Source organism: Triticum aestivum, chromosome 7D (genome assembly GCF_018294505.1).
Source record: "Triticum aestivum cultivar Chinese Spring chromosome 7D, IWGSC CS RefSeq v2.1, whole genome shotgun sequence".
In the NCBI taxonomy this organism is placed as follows: Eukaryota; Viridiplantae; Streptophyta; class Magnoliopsida; order Poales; family Poaceae; genus Triticum; species Triticum aestivum.
The window spans coordinates 641,737,342-641,757,141 of record NC_057814.1 but is presented as its reverse complement, the minus strand read 5'-3'; the positions used below and the strand labels follow the sequence as shown (position 1 = coordinate 641,757,141).

At 47.0% G+C, this 19,800-nt stretch overlaps 1 protein-coding gene across 1 annotated transcript; it reads right to left on the bottom strand.

Moving 5' to 3' along the window:
• Window positions 1-6,519: 6,519 nt before the first annotated feature.
• Window positions 6,520-8,773, bottom strand: LOC123168913 (BTB/POZ and MATH domain-containing protein 1-like). The gene has a single exon (XM_044586777.1). It carries the CDS (start codon window positions 8,494-8,496, stop codon window positions 6,580-6,582), a length of 1,917 nt encoding a protein of 638 aa, XP_044442712.1. The 5' UTR covers window positions 8,497-8,773; the 3' UTR covers window positions 6,520-6,579.
• Window positions 8,774-19,800: the final 11,027 nt, after the last annotated feature.

Here is a 19,800-nt window from a genome sequence, read left to right as displayed (position 1 = left end):
CTTCGATCCTCAGACGCACAGTTCGGGACCCCCTACCCGAGATCTGCCGGTTTTGACACCGACAACCGTCATCATCAACTCTCCCCCCCACTATGCAGCAGTGTAACACCTCTTCTAACTGATGTAATCTCTACTTATACATGGTGCTTGATGCTATATATTATTACCCAATGATGTATGGACAACCTATGACGTTTGAGTAGATTCGTTTTGTCCTATGGTTTGACTGATGATCGTGATTGGGTTGAGTTGTATATATTATTTTGGAGTTGTCCTATGGAGCCCTCTCTGCCGCGCAAGCATGTGAGATTACCGCTGCAGGGTGTTGCAATACATTCATAATTCACTTATAGTGGGTTGCATGAGTGACGGAAACGCAAACCCAAGTAAGGGGGTTGTTGCTTATGGGAGTAAAGAGGACTTGTTACTTAATGCTATGGTTTGGTTTTACCTTAATGATCTTTAATAGTTACGGATGCTTGCTAGAGTTCCAATCATAAGTGCACACTAGTACAAAACAGGGCTTTCGTCACAGGGCAATATTCACATTAGTCGCGGTTCAGTCACGAACCGGGACTAATGTGAGCATTGGTCCCGGTTCGTGCGGCTAAGGCATTAGTCCCGGTTCACCTGGGCCCTTTAGTCCCGGTTGGTGCCACGAACCGGGACTAAAGGGTGCGATGCCCATTAGTACCTGTTGGTGGCACCAACCGGGACTAAAGGTTAGTCCTTTAGTCCCGGTTGGTGCCACCAACCGGGACCAAAGGGCATGTGCTGCCCGCGTCGAGGCCAAAGTTTAGTCCCACCTCGCTAGTTGAGAGAGCTCGAGAGTGGTTTATAAGCGCTGCTGCGCCCACCCTCTCGAGCTCCTCTCAATTGCAGGCTTTCGGGCCTAACCGTACACTGTGTGCCTGTGGGCCTACTGGGCCACCTGCGGGCCTGAATCCTGGCCCATGGTTGGGTTTCTAGTCATATTCAGGCCGTGGTGGCCCAGTAGATGGCACTTTTTTTCTTTGTTGCTTTATTTATTTTATTTTGTTTCTACTTACAACAAAATACTTACTGTTGCTATTTTTATTTATGATATTAAATTTTATTTTTTAATTCTTTTTGCTTTTAGGTCACAAAAATTATAAACTTTCTGTTAGTGCCATTAGTTTTCAAATTTGAATTCTTTGAAATTTCTGTGATTCTTTTTCCTGCTATTTAATATTACTGTGTTTTATGATTCTATTCAAAAACAGATTTTGTTATTTTAGTTTCTAACAAAAAAATCCTTATGATAATGCTTTTTGCTATTAAAATGTCAAACAAAAACATTCTTTATGAAAAATTCTTTTTGCTATTAAAGGGCCCATCAAACTCTACCCCCCCCCCCACCTGACCGCCTTTTCAGTTTTAGAAAAAACAAAAGAAAATGATGGAAATGTCAAAAAAATAAAATAAAATAAGTTTCCCATGTTATATGTGGTCTAGTTGTTGGGAAAATTAACAAACATGAATTTCGACTTTATTTGCAAAATCTCTCTGGAATTTATTAAAATGGGCATAACTTTTGCATACGAACTCGGATGAAAAAGTTTTTTATATGAAAAATCATCTACTCGAAAAGTTACATCCGAATTTCATCGGGGTAACCATGTTAAACATTTTCAAAATCCTCAAAAACCTAACAGAAAAAAAGATACGGGGCTTTTAAGATCTGGAGAGGCAAAAAAATCAAAAAATTTCAAATTGTGGTCAAACTGTGGTCAAACAATGGTCAAACTAATTATTCTAGAATATTAGTGTTACTAAATAATTATTTCAGTTTTTTTGAATTTTGGTCAAATCTGGTCAAACTGTGGTCAAACTGTGGTCAAACAGTGGTCAAACAGTGGTCAAACAATGGTCAAACTAATTATTCCAGAAATATTAGTGTTACTAAATAATTATTGTTTTTTAAAACAATAGTTTCAAACTCAAACAGTGAAATGTGTCACTTCATGCTCAAGCTAAATTCCTGAGGGTTAATAGAATTGACATCTTACTATTGTCACGAAAACAACAAGTGCAGACTTGGAAACGAGGGAGAATAGAACCCGGAAGTTAAGCGTGCCTGGCTGGAGTAGTGAGAGGATGGGTGACCGTCCGGAAAGTTAGATGATTTGGAATGATGAGGGTGATTAGAGATTAGAGGTTAAACTGAGCAGTGATGAGGGTGGTGATTAGAGATTAGAGGTTAAAATAATTCAGAAATTTAAAAATAAAAAAAAAATAAAAAAATTTGCAAAAAAAATTTCAAAAAAAAATATCATAAAGTTTCCTTTAGTCCCGGTTGGTGCAGGCTGCGTCCATGTGGACAACCTTTAGTCCCGGTTCGTGTAAGAACCGGGACTAAAGGGGGGAGGCATTAGTAACGACCCTTTAGTCCCGGTTCAAAAACCGGGACTAAAGGCTCTTACCAACCGGGACAAAAGCCCCATTTTCTACTAGTGGCATATGATCCAAGTACGGAAAGTATGTTAGCTCACGCCTCTCCCTCACATAAAATTGTAATAATGATTAGCGGTCTAGTTACCAATTGCCTAGGGACATTTTTTTCTTGTATCACAAAAAACTTTCTACTAAACAACTAACTTTTATTATCTTATAATTTTTTATTCTTCCATGTTGTTATATTATCAATCTTGAATGTTTTATATACATTTACAAGCAACTTTATATCATTATTTGGAACTAACCTATTAACTTAGTGCACAGTGCCAGTTGCTGTTTTTTGCTTGTTTTTTTTATTTTGAAGAATATCAATACGAAACGAAATTCAAATGCCACGAGATTTTTTGGAGATTTTTTTTCTGGCAATAAGGGACCCTGGAAGCTTCAGGAGGGAACTAGAAGATGAAGTAGGGGCCCAGTAGGCACCAGGGCGCGCTCGAGGCCCCCGGCGCGCCCTGGTCTCTAGTGGGGCCGACGGGCATCGTTTTGACCTACCTCCGGCTCTATAATAAATACTCTAAAATCCCAAAAAGCCCTAGGGGAGTCGACGAAACAATTTTTCCACCGCCGCAAGTTCTACACCACGAGATCCAATTTAGAGGACTTTCTCGGCACTCTGCTGGAAGGGGCAACGATCACGGAGGGGTTCTTCATCATCCTTGCTGCCTATCCGATGATGCGTGAATAGTTTACCACAGACCTATCGGTCCGTTGTAAGTACCTAGATGGCTTCTTCTCTTTTTTTGATGTTCATTACAATGTTCTCCTCGATGTTCTTGAAAATCTATTTGATACAATGATTTTTTGCTGTGTGTTTATTGAGATCCGATATATTGTAAGTTTATGATCAGATATATCCATGAATATTATTTTAGTTTTCTCTAAACTCTTTTATGCACGATTTATTTGAGTCTACTCCCGATCAATCTGTCCGCAAGCAACACCAAAATCACACGTACGTACACGGCGGCCAGCCGGCCGGAAACAAACGCACGCACAAGTATTTCATGGCCACAGGAACATGTCGTTCCCGTTGTGCCTTTGTATTGCTTTTCTTCTTGATGATTCTTTTACAAGCAGGGGACAAGCATATATATAGTCAACCTAGCTACCTGCAATTCTACTTGGTTTGCTAATACTAGTCCTATTAGGATACATGCACCTACATGAACCGGACACACCGGCCGACGGGGTTAAGTCGTGTTTAATTCCAACAAATATTACAACTAACATCACAAAATGTTTCATCCTGCCCTACTTACTTGGGTCGTTAGTTAGGAGAAAACTTTCATGGTTTGTAGGCGAGATGGTAGGTTGATCTCCAACAATGAGAAGATCTCCTCTTGAGTATGCATCTACTTTGTCTCCAAATCCAAAACTATGAACCCTTGCCTAAGTTGTACCTCTAGAAACACCACGTGACCGTTCCTATTTTTCGAAAAGGGGCGCTTTATTACTTAAAAGGTTTAAGCATTACACCCAGCCTCTGCATAACTAAGATGCATACAGCCACACAAAGTCCTCTGCAAGAACGAAAAATAGATAGGCGGAATACAAATATAGAGTCTGATAACGCCTAAAGCGGAGGTGGGCCAATCCTATGATCATGTTGCCACCCATGTTGGATAAAAGTATCCCTCGCCGTATCCTCCAATCGTGTACACACCTCCGTAAATAGGTCTCGATTCTCCACGCGTTGTAGAAAGGACCATAAACGAAGAGTCCCGGTACATCTGTAGATAGCCTGCATTAGAGAAGTACTTTTATCGTTAAAAACCTTATCATTTCTACATAGCCAACGCGACCAAATAACGGCTAGCGCTCCCACCCTAAGAAGAGTTCTAAACCTGTGATCAATCCCATGTAACCAGTTGCCAAATACATTGGCAACACTACAAGGAGGATACAAGCCAGAAGCTATCTGGATGACTGACCATATAGACCGAGCCAATTTGCATGGGAAGAATAAATGTTTTATTGTCTCATCATGATGACAAAAAACACATCGCGGACTTCCATGCCAATTCCTCTTGATAAGGTTATCTTTAGTAAGAATGACTCCGCGACGAAGATACCATGCAAATTTTTTATTCTTAAGAGGTATCTTCATCTTTCAGATCTTCTTATTATTATCAACTGGCACATCAGACTGGATTAACGCTCTATACATAGACTCCACTGAGAATTTTCCATTCTCATGTAGGTTCCATCGAAATACATCAGACCCATGTGACAATTGCACCGTGGACAACCGTTGAAGCAGGATGTACCACGATTAGAGTCTAGGTCCAATTAAATCTCTTCTGAACGTCACATTTGGCGGAAATGATTCCATTACAGTGGCAATAGTATCACCCTTGTGACGCACAATGTTGTATAGAGCCGGATATTGTTCCCGGAGTGTGGCATTTCCTAGCCACTTGTCCTCCCAGAATCTAATTTCCGAGCCGTCCTTAATCGAGAAGGATCCATAGGAGAAGAAATATTTCTTCGTAGCCATTAGACCCGCCCAAAAGTGAGAATCCCCAGGCTTCCAGTATACTTGGGATACCGCCTTGGAGCCCACATATTTCCTCCTCAGGAGGGTTTGCCATACACCATTTTCGGTCAGTAATACAAACAACCATTTGCCGAGGAGGGCACTATTCTTAACCTCAAGGTCATGAATGCCCAACCCGCCTTGGTCTTTGGGACGACAAACCACACTCCATTTAGCCAGTCGATATTTCTTTCGCTCGCTATCTCCTTGCCAAAAGAATCTCCGGATCCTTCAAACTCAACATCAGGACAACCTCTAGCAATAATGTCTGGGTACAACAACTGTAGTTTCTGCTCTATGTTGATCACTGTTTCGAGTGCCCAACCATCACCATCACCACCTATTCGAGCTCTAGGGAGTTGTAGCCACACAGATATAATGAACCTTTCTATATCCAACAGTTTCAGTACGTTTCCATCACGTGATGTCGCCAAGGGGAGATGCCTTGCGCTGCGGTTGGTGAGCGGGAGCTTCACATGTCCTGGAGTTCTTGTGCGAACGTCGTAGGTGATGATTTGGTCACCCGCGTGTGTCAGCCAGTGGGTAACGCCACCGCGGGGGACGGCGGGGTTGTTGTAGCCACTGATCGACCACCCCGTGTAGTCACGATGGTTGGCACAAGTGATAGGTCCCCAACTAGCAGAGAAGGATGTTGCAGTCCGTACACTAATGCGGGATCTATTAAAAACGATGGAGAGCAGCATGAAGGAGCAACCGATGTCGTCCGCCTCGGTGAGCAGGACATACTCGTGATGATTGCAGATGTCTCGGTATTAGGCGGTTCAGGGAGGAATATGCGGTGGCCCGTCATGGGATCGTACACGCACAAGTCAAAACATCCCTTGGACTTGGATTTGTCCTTTAGGTGGAGGACGACGAAACCGCCGCGTGATATCACAGGGTAGTATGGAGTTAGGACATCCTTGCCGGCGTTGCGCAACATGAAATGCGACAATTGGTCATGGCAGAAAGACGCTGCGGCGGGCGTAACCGGGTGCACTAGGGTGAGGGGTTCCTCGTCGTAGGTGCAGTCTCCCTACGGTGACAGCACCGGCCACGATGAAGCGACAAGTGGCGGTGCACACAACGAGAATGAGAGAGACCACGAAGCAAGCAGTCTTTGAAGAGAGCTCCGCCCATGAGTTCGCTGACATAGAGGACAGAGACCGCAGCGTACATGCAGCCCATGGACAAGAGGAAGAATACGGTCAGGATCGATCTCGTCGATCATAACAACGTGGAATGTAACCGCCTCAAACGCTATCGAGCTTGCCATCTCCAAGCGGCGCCGGCGCCGTGCCGCCCGCGAGGCTTCTCCCCAGCTTGATCCAGATCGGAGACTAGGCGAGCCACCCCCGTGCGATTAAAATAAAATGACTGACCCTAACACTATTTTCAGGCGACTGGCATATAGGCACGCCCATTCACAAAACATTTTTGTGCAATTATCTTGTAGCTGATCATGAATTCTCCCATAAAAAAAGATTACAGGTGCACTAAGTTTCACGAAAATATATTATGGGTGGACCAAGATTACAAGCAGATAGCTCTGGGTAAGCTAGTTAAGATTCTAGGAACAGGTTGATACAAGTTTCTGTAACTTTACTTGTCAAGTGTGGCAACGACATGTACTGCCTACAATATTCTTCCAGCTCCGGGCAGTTGTGACGTCGTGCCACCTTCGCCGTGGTCAGCGCACTCAGCACGGTTGTAACCTTCTCGGCTAGCAAGTTTATGCACAGCCGCTTCATCCTCTCCAGTCGGAACCGGCACGCCGCCACGAGCATCTCTCCGGCCATCGTTGTGATATCACCGACCATATGGACTAGGTCATCAACACGAGGCAACTCGTCAGTGTAGATGAAGTGGAGCATGGCCTTGAAAGCCATGGAACTTATTACATCGATCCTTACATGGTCTTTGCTGCTAGCTGATTCCACCGCCTCGTGTAGCACTGGCGACCGTGTCGCTATCACAAGCCCGTGGGCGCAGATCTCACTGTCCTCGACCAGGAACTTTACGTCCGAGCCCTCCTCCCTCGCGAACAGTTGCTCAAGATGCCATGCCATATTTGACGGCGGCACCGTGACGATGGTGCCTACGCCGATGGTGCCACTAGTGCAGGACTCTGTAGGTACCTCAACTTGACATTGTAGGGTGAAAGAGCCGTCATGTCCCACGTAGTGTGTGTTGGCATATTTTGCAATGATGAACTTTGGCCACCCCCAGGACTCGCAGTTCCTGCCAGCATAGACGTGTGTAAAAATACGGCGAGGAAACGGCGGCAACTCACCGGTGGGGTCAATGGGCTTTAAAGTCACTGATGCTTCTACCTTTGTATCATCGTCATGAATGAAGGGCCTGATGAAGATACCAATACTCTCGGTGATGTCCTCTTTATGTCCTGAAGGGAACACCTCTATGGTCCACTCATAACCCCCAACTTGAAAACTACTAGATCGGATGTATTGACCCACACCATGCGTCTTTCTCATGGCACTCAAGCATTGGATGGTGAACTCGTGTGTGCCGCTCATCATCACCGACGGGGTATACTTTGACACGCTTCTCGTTGTCATCTTGCTACCATTGTTGGTGCAAGAAGAAGTAGATGGAGATCTGTGGTGGGAAACTGCGGTCTTGGCTACTTTCTTGGTGATCTCGTTTATAAAAGAGGGGCATGTCTTTTCGAGTTCCTTGTACTCCTCAGTGGCCTCCACGGTGTCGTACACGTCGGGGTCAGACACCAAGAACTCGATGCACGATGCCTCCAGCTGCTGACAGCTATGTCTGCCGTGGGCCAACATCAGTGTTGTCATGACATTGCCCACGTCGATGCTCTCAGAGAGTACCTTCTCGCACATGAGCCTCAGCCTCTCGAGGTCGTAGAGATCCGCGGCCACGAGTAGGTCCTGTGCCATGGCCACAGGGCATCTTCGTCTATTCGGTGTAGGCTGCTCGTCGGTGTAGATAAAGTAGAGCATGGCCCTGAAAGCCGAGGCGGTCAAGCCGCTGATCTTGAGGCGCCGCGCGCTCCGCTCCTTCATGTCCCCGCGCAGGAACTGGGCACGGAACACCGGTGACCGCATGGCCAGCAGCAACTTGTGCGCCTGGACCTCGGTGCCGTCGTCCTCAAGGATGAAGGTCACGTCCGGCTTCGGCGACCGCCTCTCCCTGAGAAGGTTGTAGAAGTCCTGAGAGATGCTCGGCGCCGGTGGCACGAGGACGAGACAGTTTTTGATGGCGGTGGAGTCCTGCTGCTGCAGCTCCTGCTGGAGGACCTCCACGGTGCAATGTATGGTGAGGCAGTCGTCCATGACGTAGCGTGACTCGTGGTTCTGGAACGCGTCCGGGACGGCGAGCTCCCAGGCGACGGGGCTCATGGACCGAGCGCCAAAGGTCTTGGCCTCCTGGCTCCGCCACACGGCAGACGGGAATTGGCCGGTGCGGTTGCTTTGGTCGATCCGGAGGCTGGCCATGGCGACAATGTCCTTGGACGTGGCGTTCTTGGAGAGCTCCAGCGAGATCGACGCAAGGCCACATTGCCCGGCCGCCGGAGTGGGAGCTTGGAGGCGGCAGATGATGGCCCAGAGGAAGCCGCCGGCGCTGAAGCTGCCAGACCGGACGGAGCCGCCGAGGGCCTCCCGTGCAGCGCTGTAGCCGACGATGTCGAACCGGTGCGTGCCCTGGGCGAACGCCGCCCTGTGCGTCGACCACGTTTTGGGAGACGTCGCCGCCGTGACCGATCACACGAGGAGCCAGATCGATCCCTTTTATACACGATCGGAAAATTCCATGGTCGGCTCCGATCTACCAATATGGATTCCAATTACGAGTGCGTACGTGTCATGATCGTCAACGGCTCTGGATCGTTAACTTCTAGAGCAATTAAGGTAAAACTTGCGCTAACCGAAGGAAGTTTTCTAGTTAATCAGAAACCATAACTGGCACGTATCGGATGAAAAATAAAGTCAACAGCTGCACCTGGAAAGACAGAGAAAAAAACTGTTGTCATTAGTACATGAAACTGGTCTCTCGAGATTAAAAATATTATATAGCTTAAACGGTCAGCCTTGAAAATCTGTTTTCAGTGTTGGCTTTGTATTGCTTCACCAGGCGCTGCAAAAAATTTAGTACAGCACTATAGCGCTTTAGCAGGTGCGGCAAAATACAGCGCGCGCGGCCAGCCACCGTTTGTAAAAAGTTGAACAATACATACGAAAAAATTGAAACAACATATATTTCAAATTTTCATAGCATAGTTTCTCACATAGTCCAAACTAAAAGCCAGTTCATACATGCTAGATAAAACGATACTAATAAAACTACCCGTCCTCCTAAGTGTCGTCCGACGATGTAAATGCGTCTCCTTCCGCGCACGCTTGTCACCTGATGCGTGGCTCGCTCCGCCCTCCTCTGCATCCAGAACTCGTTCTCGGCGACGACATCCTGCGGGAAGCGCTCATGCCACGCCGCCATGGCATGCTCATCCGTCTCGGCGATGAGCTGGCGGCGCTCCTCCTCGATGACTAGTCACGGGGGAGGCGCTAGTTCCTGCGCCTGCTCGCGCGTCTGCATGTCGGGGAAGTTCATCCGCGCCCGTGGCCTCCCGAGGCGCCACGCCACAGCGTCGTATGCACGGGCGGCCACGTGAGCGGTCTAAATAGTCCCGAGCCCAAGACGTATGTCGTCGCCAGAGCGGAACTCCGCACAATAGACGCCAGAGGGCGGAGGCGGACGCTGAGGAAGCCCGAGTTGGTCCGCCGATGCGACGGCATTGTGGCGCGGCAGCGACGAGCGAGAAGGCGCGATGCGGCAGGGGAGAAGGCGCGGCGGAGGCGGGCCAAGGTAGAAGGCGCTGGAGGTGGCGTGGGGCGGGGAAGAAGGCGCTAGAGAAGGCGGGGCGAGGTAGAAGGCGCTAGAGAAGGTGCGGCTTTTATACAATGAGCGTGGAGCCGATCGCCGAAACTCCCGTGCGGGAGGCCGCTTTATCCCATGCACGGCATTTTTTTAGCACGCCAAAATTTCCGGCGCCCACTGGAGCGAGCCGCAGGACGTTTTTTCGCACACGCGCCTTATTTAGCGCCTCTGTTGGAGATGCTCTTAGCGTACAGTTTGACAAGCATGTCGTGCCGCTCTCTCCCTCCCTCAATACATGCGCCACTCCCTCAATCGACGCCAGCCTCCCTCCCGTGCTGCATGCAACTCATCGGCAGTCGACATCCCTTTATGAGTACTATGTTCTTCGGCAGCCGAACCTCATTGTCCTCGGCCCCTTCCTCGATGTTGTCTTCGGCAATAGAATCCAATCACTCCTTTGTTCTAGTGGAGTTACATGAACACTTGAATAGACGAGGGGATAGAGAAAGCCAGTTTCGGTATGAAAATGTTTTGCATATGGATTATGATAAGATAGTTACGGAATCGTGGCGTTGGTATTGCCATGGCCTTGGCCTTGCGAGTATTGCTTATGCATGAAACCATCCCCGGTCCGAGTTGGGCCCCCGGGGAGCAAAGGAATTTTGATGCCTTTCCAAAACTATGTAGGTGCAACGAAAACTTGAGAAGTTGCGGTGCCTGTCCGTTGGTAGTGGCCCTTCGTAGGAGGAAAGGAACACAATTCCGAAGTTAGACATTCGTTCAAGGGCGATAGGCGATGCATGCTCCCCTCCCCTCCCCACCACTGACGCCACCGTACTTCTCGCCGCCCTACCGCGTAGATCCCCGCTACTCTGCCGCTGCGGCCAAGATCTCCTCCTCCTCTAACTGTGCCCCTCCTCCTGGAGTGGGGCTCCGGGTGGCTCTGCAGTCACCGTCAAGGGGTGGCCTGTTTGGATCTGCTTCAATGATTGGCGCGGGTGATGCCGTCTCATGGCGGAGGCGGTGTGTCTTCGGCGCGGGATGCAGAGATCGCGACAGGTATGGCGCGCGATCCAGAGGTTGATGGCGGAGGTGGAGAGGCTGCAGAGGGAGGCGTCACATGCGACGATGGTGGCGGCTCGAGCGGTCCGGAATGCAGAGATGACGACAGGTATGGCGCGCGAGGCTCGCATGCTCCTGGTGCGAAGGGCTATGTCGCGGTCCAGTCAGGAAGAGAGGAATTACTTGTTCGCGATGGAGCAGCCGCTCACGCCGGATCTGATTTTGCGGTGGGTGGCGGAGGAAGCATCTACTTCCCGTGCACAGAGGGCGAAGTGGCGGCCGTTCAGGTCGAGCTCGAACTAGATGGGGGTGGTGACTGCAGTGTCGAGGTGGCGCGCCGTCGACAGTGCGTCAGGGTGCCTGCGGTGGGTAGAACCAGGGAGGAGAACGCATCTCCATTGCTGGTCTGCGGGGGGAGGATCAAAATTCCACTCGCCAGGGTTAACCGATGATGGGTCCAGACACGTGGAGAGTAGGGAGGAGTGGGTCTCGGCTGTCAGCAAAGAAGAGGAGGTGGATGCTGGTTAATTTGGGCAGTTGTGGGGGACTCCACTTTCTCCTCCTCCTTCCTCAGATCCAGATCGGGACTCCAACTGCTCTTGACAAAACCCTAAGGAGGGGGTGGTAGTGGTCTAGATCCAGAAAAATATATAGGCAGTAGGAAGTTCACCGCGCTTGATTGTTTTCTAGCAACTAAGACCGACAGCTTGGTATAGGCACCAATTTCAGTTGTGAGCGATCGTCGTGAGGGCGTGGGCCGAGACCAAAGTTTGCTGGGATCTTGGAGAGGTGTCTGATGGCTGGCGGCAGAGGTCGTGGGAGATGTCGTGGTGCTCGCCCAACACCGCCGCAGCAATAGCAAGGGCCGATTCTGGAGCAGGAGGGATGCCGCCATTCGGGTACCCACCTCTTTTCTTTGGTTTCAAATGCGCTCCCCCTCCTTGGATGTTTGCTAGAGGATACGCGTCGTACCCTGCTCCTCCCATGATTTAGTAACATGGTGGCCAATGGGGTCAGGCAGGAGCACAAGGATTTGTGCAACCACAGAATTCTGATTCGCAGTCGAGGAACAAGCAAGGGACTGGTAAGCAGCAGGTCCAACAGGGGCAAGGAGGGATGCTAGGAAAAGAGAAGTAGAAGAAGAATTTGGTCAAGGCTGATGTGGGGAGCAATTCTTCTGCACAGATGCAGGTGGCAAGCAGTGGAGACTTCACAGATTATGCTCAAGTGACCTCCTTCAACTATGAGGATCCAGGACAACACAGGGCAATGTGTGATCGACCAAACAAATGCTTCATCTGCAAGGCTATTGCACATCAGGTGGATGCCTATCTAGTCAAGAAAAGGCCACACTGATACGTCTCCGTCGTATCTATAATTTTTGATTGTTCCATGCCAATATTCTACAACGTTTACATACTATTGGCAACTTTTTATACTATTTTTGGGACTAACATATTGATCCAGTGCCCAGTGCCAGTTCCTATTTGTTGCATGTTTTTTGTTTCACAAAAAATCCATATCAAACGGAGTCCAAACGGGATAAAAACTGACGGAGATTTCTTTGGAATATATGTGATTTTTTGGAAGAAGAATCAACGCGAGACGATGCCCGAGGGGGCCACGAGGCAGGGGGCGCGCCCTAGGGGTCAGGCGCGCCCTGGGCCCTTGTGGCCACCCCATAAGGCGGTTGGTGCCCTTCTTTCGCCGCAAGAAAGCCAATATCCGGATAAAAATCGTGTCCAAATTTCAGCCAAATCGGAGTTACGTATCACCGGCAATATAAAAAACGGTGAAGGGCCAGAATCTGAACACGGAAACAGAGAGAGACAGAGAGACAGATCCAATCTCGGAGGGGCTCTTGCCCCTCCCATGCCATGGAGACCAAGGACCAGAGGGAGAACCCTTCTCCCACCTAGGGAGAAGGCCAAGGAAGAAGGAGAAGAAGGGGGCTCTCTCCCCCCTCGCTTCCGGTGGCGCCAGAGTGCCACCGGGGCCATCATCGTGCGAAGGCGATCTACACCAACACCTCCGTCATCTTCACCAACATCTTCATCACCTTCCCCCATCTATCTATAGCGGTCCACTCTCCCGCAACCCGCTGTACCCTCTACTTGAACATGGTGCTTTATGCTTCATATTAATATCCAATGATGTGTTGCCATCCTATGATGTCTGAGTAGATTTTCGTTGTCCTATCGATAATTGGTGAATTGCTATGATTGGTTTAATTTGCTTGTGGTTATGTTGCTGTCCTTTGGTGCCGCGCGTGGATCACAACATAGGGTTAGTTGTATGTTGATAGGACTATGTATTGGAGGGCAAGAGTGACAGAAGCTTCAACCTAGCATAGAAATTGATGCATACGGGATTGAAGGGGGACCAGTATATCTTAATGCTATGTTTTGGTTTTACCTTAATGAACGTTAGTAGTTGCGGATCCTTGCCGCTAGTTCCAATCATAAGTGCATAGAATTCCAAGTCAGGGATGACATGCTAGCATGGCCTCTCCCACATAAAACTTGCTATCGGTCTAGTAAAGTAGTCAATTGCTTAGGGACAATTTCGCAACTCCTACCACCACTTCTCCACACTCGCTATACTAACTTTATTGCTTCTTTACTTAAAACAGCCCCTAGTTTTTATTTACGGGCTCTTTATTACCTTGCAAACCTATCCAACAACACCTACAAAGTACTTCTAGTTTCATACTTGTTCTAGGTAAAGCCAACGTTAAGCGTGCGTAGAGTTGTATCGGTGGTCGACAGAACATGAGGGAATATTTGTTCTACCTTTAGCTCCTCCTTGGGTTCAACACTCTTACTTATCGAAAGAGGCTACAATTGATCCCCTATACTTGTGGGTTATCACACACCAAGTGGCAAAATACATAGGGAGTGCTGCCCCTGGGCTAGGGTTCTATCATGTGGAAGCACTAGAATTGGGTCCAAACGCTTTGGGGAACAGGAGAAATTGTGGCATTGTGTATCTGGAATCTGGGGAGCTGTCAAGGAAGAGTTGATCAAAGAATTTTTAGACATTTAGAAGACAAATGTGCCATGGCAAGTGAGAGCCTTAGGGAGATGGTCTTATGTGGTGAAATTCCCTCCATACATTCCTTTTGAATAGGTTTCTAGGTACCCATGCTTTGGGTTGACTAACCAAGACATAACAGTTAATGTGGAGGTTTGGAAAGAGGACCTAAAATGCATGGAAGATCTAAAAGTGGTATGGGTCCAGGTTAGGGGTTTGCTTCCAAAGTGGTGCGAATGGTCTGTTCAAGATCAATGTACCTTTGCTTTTGGGTTGCTGATAGACAGGAATGTTTCAATCTCTGTTTGAGTGTGTTAGGGTGAAAGTGCAGTGTAGGGATCCCGCTAAAATACCCATTGAGAGGGTTTTTGGCATTGGGGGAAGACCTTCAATGTTAAAATGACCGTGGAAGTGCCTATAGTTGATCTAGCTAGAAAATGTACTGATGGAGAAGAAGGAGATGATGACAAGAGAGATGATGCAAGCAGAAACAGGGGCATGCACACTGATTGGATGGAGGATCAGGGCAATTCTGCAACTACCCATACAACCCCTGAGAAAGGTGGTGGGGGAACTCTATATGGTATGGGGAGTAGTAATGGTACTGGTACCCAAAGGAATCTATGGAGGGGGCTTCTGATAAAGAGTTTAGCATGGTGTTTGGGGAAGTGCAGCATCAAGTTTGTGATGATGGCATGGATGGTAATTTAGTGATGGCTGTGGAAAATCATGAGATGGAGGCTGCTACCTTCATCTTCTCATAGATGCAACAACTAGGTGGTGAGGATGGAGAGCTTGAGGAACTGGCTATAGCAAATCAAGAGGATCCTTTGGAGGAGATGAATCAGGATGATAATCTCCCAGATGATATCATGCCTACTTTCTAGGACCTGGAATTTGCTGGGAAAACCAATCAAGAGCATGATGTGTCTGAGGATCAGGTAGTGCAAAAAGGAGAAAAAAGATGAAATGGGGGCCTGTGCAGGCTGCTAGGAGAAGTGCTAGGGTCGTTGGGAATCAGAATACTATTAAGAAAGCTCAACTACTGAAGATGAAGTAAAACCTGGAGATTCCAACTACTAGGAGAGGTATTGCCACAAAAAACCCATTTAATGTTCTTCATGTTGATGAAATAGTTGACATGACTAGTAATGTTGGTGTGAGAATTGGAGAAGATTTGACCAATAGCACTAATGATAAAATGAATATGTTTAGTGACTGTACTGATGAAAATGGGAAAGATAATATTGGCAGAGTCAATTCCTCTCTTGAGGAAGAGAATGAAGGGTGGACTCCTGTTAAGAGAAGATGGGGCAAGCACCCCAGTAGATCTTTTGGAATGCTAGGGGCATTATGGCCCCTGGAAGGAAAAATGTATAGAGGATCTTATTTGGCCTTTAAATCCTGTTTTTGTAGGGTTCCAGGAGACTAAGAAAATTAGTTTTTCTAGAAATTATCTCAAAAACCTGATGGGTAATAGAAATTTTGAGTGGAATTTGCTACCTTCCACGGGCTGTGCTGGAGGTATTTCAGCGGGGTCGATCTTGACCACTGTGATTTGATTAGTTGGGAGGTTAGGCAGTTTTTTGTTAGTGTGTTAGTAAAAGAGAAGAATAAAGACTTGGTTTCCAGAATTGCCACAGTTTATGGCCCTACTTATGAGGAGGGGAAACGACTTTGCTCTCTGAACTACACAATTTTTCTTTTAGATTGGTCTGGCTGTGCCATTATTGGGGGAGATTTTAACCTGGTTAGGACTCAAGAGGACAAAAATAATGGTAATATTAACTTTAGGTGGGCAGATAAATTTAATGTGTGGTTTGCCATGTGGTCTCTGTTGGAGATTAACATGTCTGGTAGATTATAAACTTGGGGCAATAATCAAGAAAACTTGATTATGTCTAAGATTGATAGGATTTTCTGCACTACTGAATTTGATACTGCCTACCCTTTGGCTAGTGCTAAGGTTCTACCCAGGGCAGGGAGTGGTCACACTTCTGTGGTGTGGGAGTCTGGAGTCAAAGTTGCTCAAAAGTGTTGTAGTTTTAAATTTAAGAAGTGGTGGTTGACTAGGCCTGATTTCAAAAGCTTAGTGGAGAAAGCTTGGTCTAGTAGATGTAACAGCAGTAACCCTGTGGATATTTGGCAGCATGAAGTTAGGACTTTTAGAAAGCTGGCCAAGGGGTGGAGTAGAAATATAGAAGCTGCTCTTAGAAGAGACAAGAAAGAGCTTACGACTAAATATGACTCCTTACATATTAATGCTGAGGCTGGTATGCTGTCTGATGAGGACAAGATTAGGATGGAAGACATCCTCAAGGAATTACAGCATGTGTGGGAAGTAGAGGAAATTAAGGCTAGACAAAGGTCTAGACTCTAGAGACAGAGATATTCTAGAGAGGGGTAGGAATACTGCATATTTCCAGGCAGTGGCTAACTAGAGGGGGAGGAAGAAGCAACTGATTCATGTCTTGGAAGGGGATGATGGCCCTATTAGTGATAGTGAAGGTATGAAGAAAATAGTTGTAGATTATTTCAAAAAACTATTTGGATGGGAGCCTAAACGAGTCGTCCATTTACAGCCTGACTTCTATAGAGATAAAGAAAACGTGACTACAGAAGAAAATGTATGTTTGAGGCTAAATTTGCAGAGGATGAAATTAAAACTGCCGTGTTTGGATCTTATTCAGATGGATCCCCTGGTCCCGAGGGACTCCCTTTCATGTAGTTTAGAATTTTTTGGAGATTGTTAAAGGGGGTCTAATTGAGATGTTTAATGTTTGGTTTGATGGGAATCTTGATCTCTTTAGACTTAACTTTGCAATGATTACCCTGAACCCTAAAGAAAATGAGGCAAAGACCATGAATAAATTTAGACCTATTAGCCTTATCAACTGTGTTTTTATTTTATTTTACGAAAGTCCTCACTAACAGGCTTGCTGGGGTGATTGGAAGACTTTCAGTCTGCCTTTGTGAGGGGTAGATATATCTGAGAGAGTGTGGTGTCTGCACATGAAGTGGTGCATGCAGTGCACTCTACTAGTAGACAGGGCTTGGTGTTTCAGATTGATTATGATAAAGCTTATGATAAAGTCAATTTAGACTTTGTTTATGAGATGCTGGCTCTTGGAGGCTTTGGTGCTAGATGGATAGGTTGGACTAAGAATATAACTCAAGGGGGCTCTGTTGGAGTCAAACTAAAAGGGGAAGAGAGTGATTCTTCCTCACTGGCAAAGGACTGAGGCTCCTTTGCTATTTAATTTAGTAATGGATGTATTTTCTAGGATGTTAGTTAAAGGTTCTTAGGCTGGTTATGGGGCTTTGCCCTGAATTGGTACCTCGGGAATATTGTCCTTATCAAAACTTGTTTAGCTAATATCCCTTGTATCTGTTGTATTTTCTAAAATTCCTTAAATGGGCTCAGAACTTGATCAATTGCCATATGGCTAACTGCTTATGGAGTGACACTGAAGGTGTCCATAAGATATACCTGGCTAATTGGCCATCAGTTTGACACATCATCCAACTATATAGATCATGTCTGTGAACATGCTAGGCCATTTCAATATACTTATAGCTATATTTTAGCAATCACATAAATCCTCAACAGGGGGATAAATCATAGACACATCATCCAACTATATAGATCATGTCTGTGAACATGCTAGACCATTTCAATATACGCTACACCACAACAGTTTATTGGGGGCAATTAACTGCCGGGAGAAGTACCTAAATAGGGGCAAAAAATCTGCCGGGAATCTTGTTACTGCCGGTAGAAGTAGTTCATGGCAGAAGAACTGCCGGTAGAACTTGAACAACAAGGGCAGGGTAACTGCCGGTAACCATGTCTATGTGAAAGGGCAAGAAAACTGCCGGGACAACTAAAGCATGGCCCATTTTCTGCCGGGATGTCATTGGCACGCGATACTGAAATCATTTTGAGCCTAAGCACGCTCGCTCGGGAAAGCGCGCGAGCCGTGAAAATTTTGGCAGCGAACCAAGTACGAGGCCCTACACTTAATAAAGGTTACAGATTCTCAAAAAGAAGTACGAGGCTCCAATCTCTCGATTCATCTTCTCCTCCAAATCACCCCCAAATCAACTCGACCTGCCCTCCATGGCTGCTCCACCCCACCACCGTCGCCCCCAATCGCGATGTGCCCTCGCCACCGCAACCAACCACCGCACCCGCGCCTACAGTCCCAGCCACCCCGACACTACTAGGAAAAGGGCTGCTAGTGGGCACCTGTTTGGCCTACTAATGGCGCACTACAGGTGCGCCACTAGCACCACGCCATTAGATTTTATTACTAATGGCGCACCATGTAGTGCGCCATTAGTATAGGAGCAGGTGCGCCATTAGAATGCCTCCCAGGGGCCATATTGAACCATGTACTTTCGCTTACTAATGGCGCACTTGTTGATGATGCGCCACTAGTGTGCATTTTGCAGTGCGCCACTAAAGTTCTGGGTGGTGCGCCACTAGTATGAATATTAGGGATTTTTTCTTTTCTTATATTTGCACAGGTTACAAAACATACTACTGCACAGAATATAGACAGCACAACATATAAACAACAGAGTTATCGAATACAATAGAAGATTAGTCTCCAAATACAATTCATCATATTAGTCTCCGAATTCAGAAGACCGAACAAAGTTAGAACATTATAAGTCTCGAAACCGCGAGTAGCGAGTTTGTCTTCACATTACAAGTCGATATCGATCATCTAAACTACCATCACATAGAAGAGAGCTGCGGTCATCACGATTAGCATCATCGCGATGAAATTGGTCTTCATCCGGTTCCTCCTCCGCTCCCTCCTCTCTCCCGCTAGATAGCACACGTATCTAGCTTCCGCCTCCGCCCTAGTGGTGTACCCTTTGTAACTGTTACTGCTGAAATGGTGAACCTGTCTCTGACAATCCTGCCAGTCGTCGTAGACTTCGGGAACCTTACCCTTGTACACGACATACAATGGCATCTCTATGCACTAGCCAAACAAAACGTTAGTAGCAATTCAGAGACAATACATAAGCAATATATAAGTATGCAACAAAAGGATCAGAAGAGAAAAGCAACACATTAATAGCACGATTCATGGTCCTACTAATAAATAGCATCGATTACATATAAGTTGAACGACTGTCTAAACCAAAGAGACATACAAGTTCATTAAAGTTTAATATTACAACATGAGCCGATCGACATTTTAGAACTACATAGCATCACTACTTTCGACTCGACTCAGGGACCGGAGCGTGGATGAAGCCGCAGTCTTTCGTGATGGTCATGAAATCGCGGGCGTTGTCAGCCTGCATTTGTAGCGTTGTTTCTATCTCACTGTTGGACGGTTGATGTCTGAGATAGAACTGCCCCAAGGTACAAAGGACATCTTGATGGATGATTTCCGCAAACTCCGACTGGATGCGAAAGAATTCTTGTCTGATGTCCGCGTCCTGGATTGCCGACAAGCGTGCGGCCCAATCTTTGAGATTATTTGGTAGCAGAAGGTGATTATGGTCCCGTACGATCGCCCGCATGTGATGGAGGGCGTAGTAGGCATCCTTCTGACCACCAGGCGGCTGCTTGACGCAGGGGAACGTCGTATTGTGGCTGAAGATGTGCTTGTCGTACCTACGAACTGGCCTGCTGAAGGTGCCTCCAGATCTGGTGTAGCCGGGGAGAACATCATCAAGAACTTTCTTGATATTTGTGTAGTCTTTCTTCGAGTGACGGTCCGGGTCGAAATACGGGCCATGGAATATTTCGGGCTTAAGAGGATAAGTGTGCAATGTGTGTCACTGCACAAAACACGGAATGT

Bases quoted from the DNA above. Each gene is read 5' to 3' on its own strand.
- LOC123168913 (XM_044586777.1), bottom strand. From the start codon at position 8,496: ATGGCCAGCCTCCGGATCGACCAAAGCAACCGCACCGGCCAATTCCCG.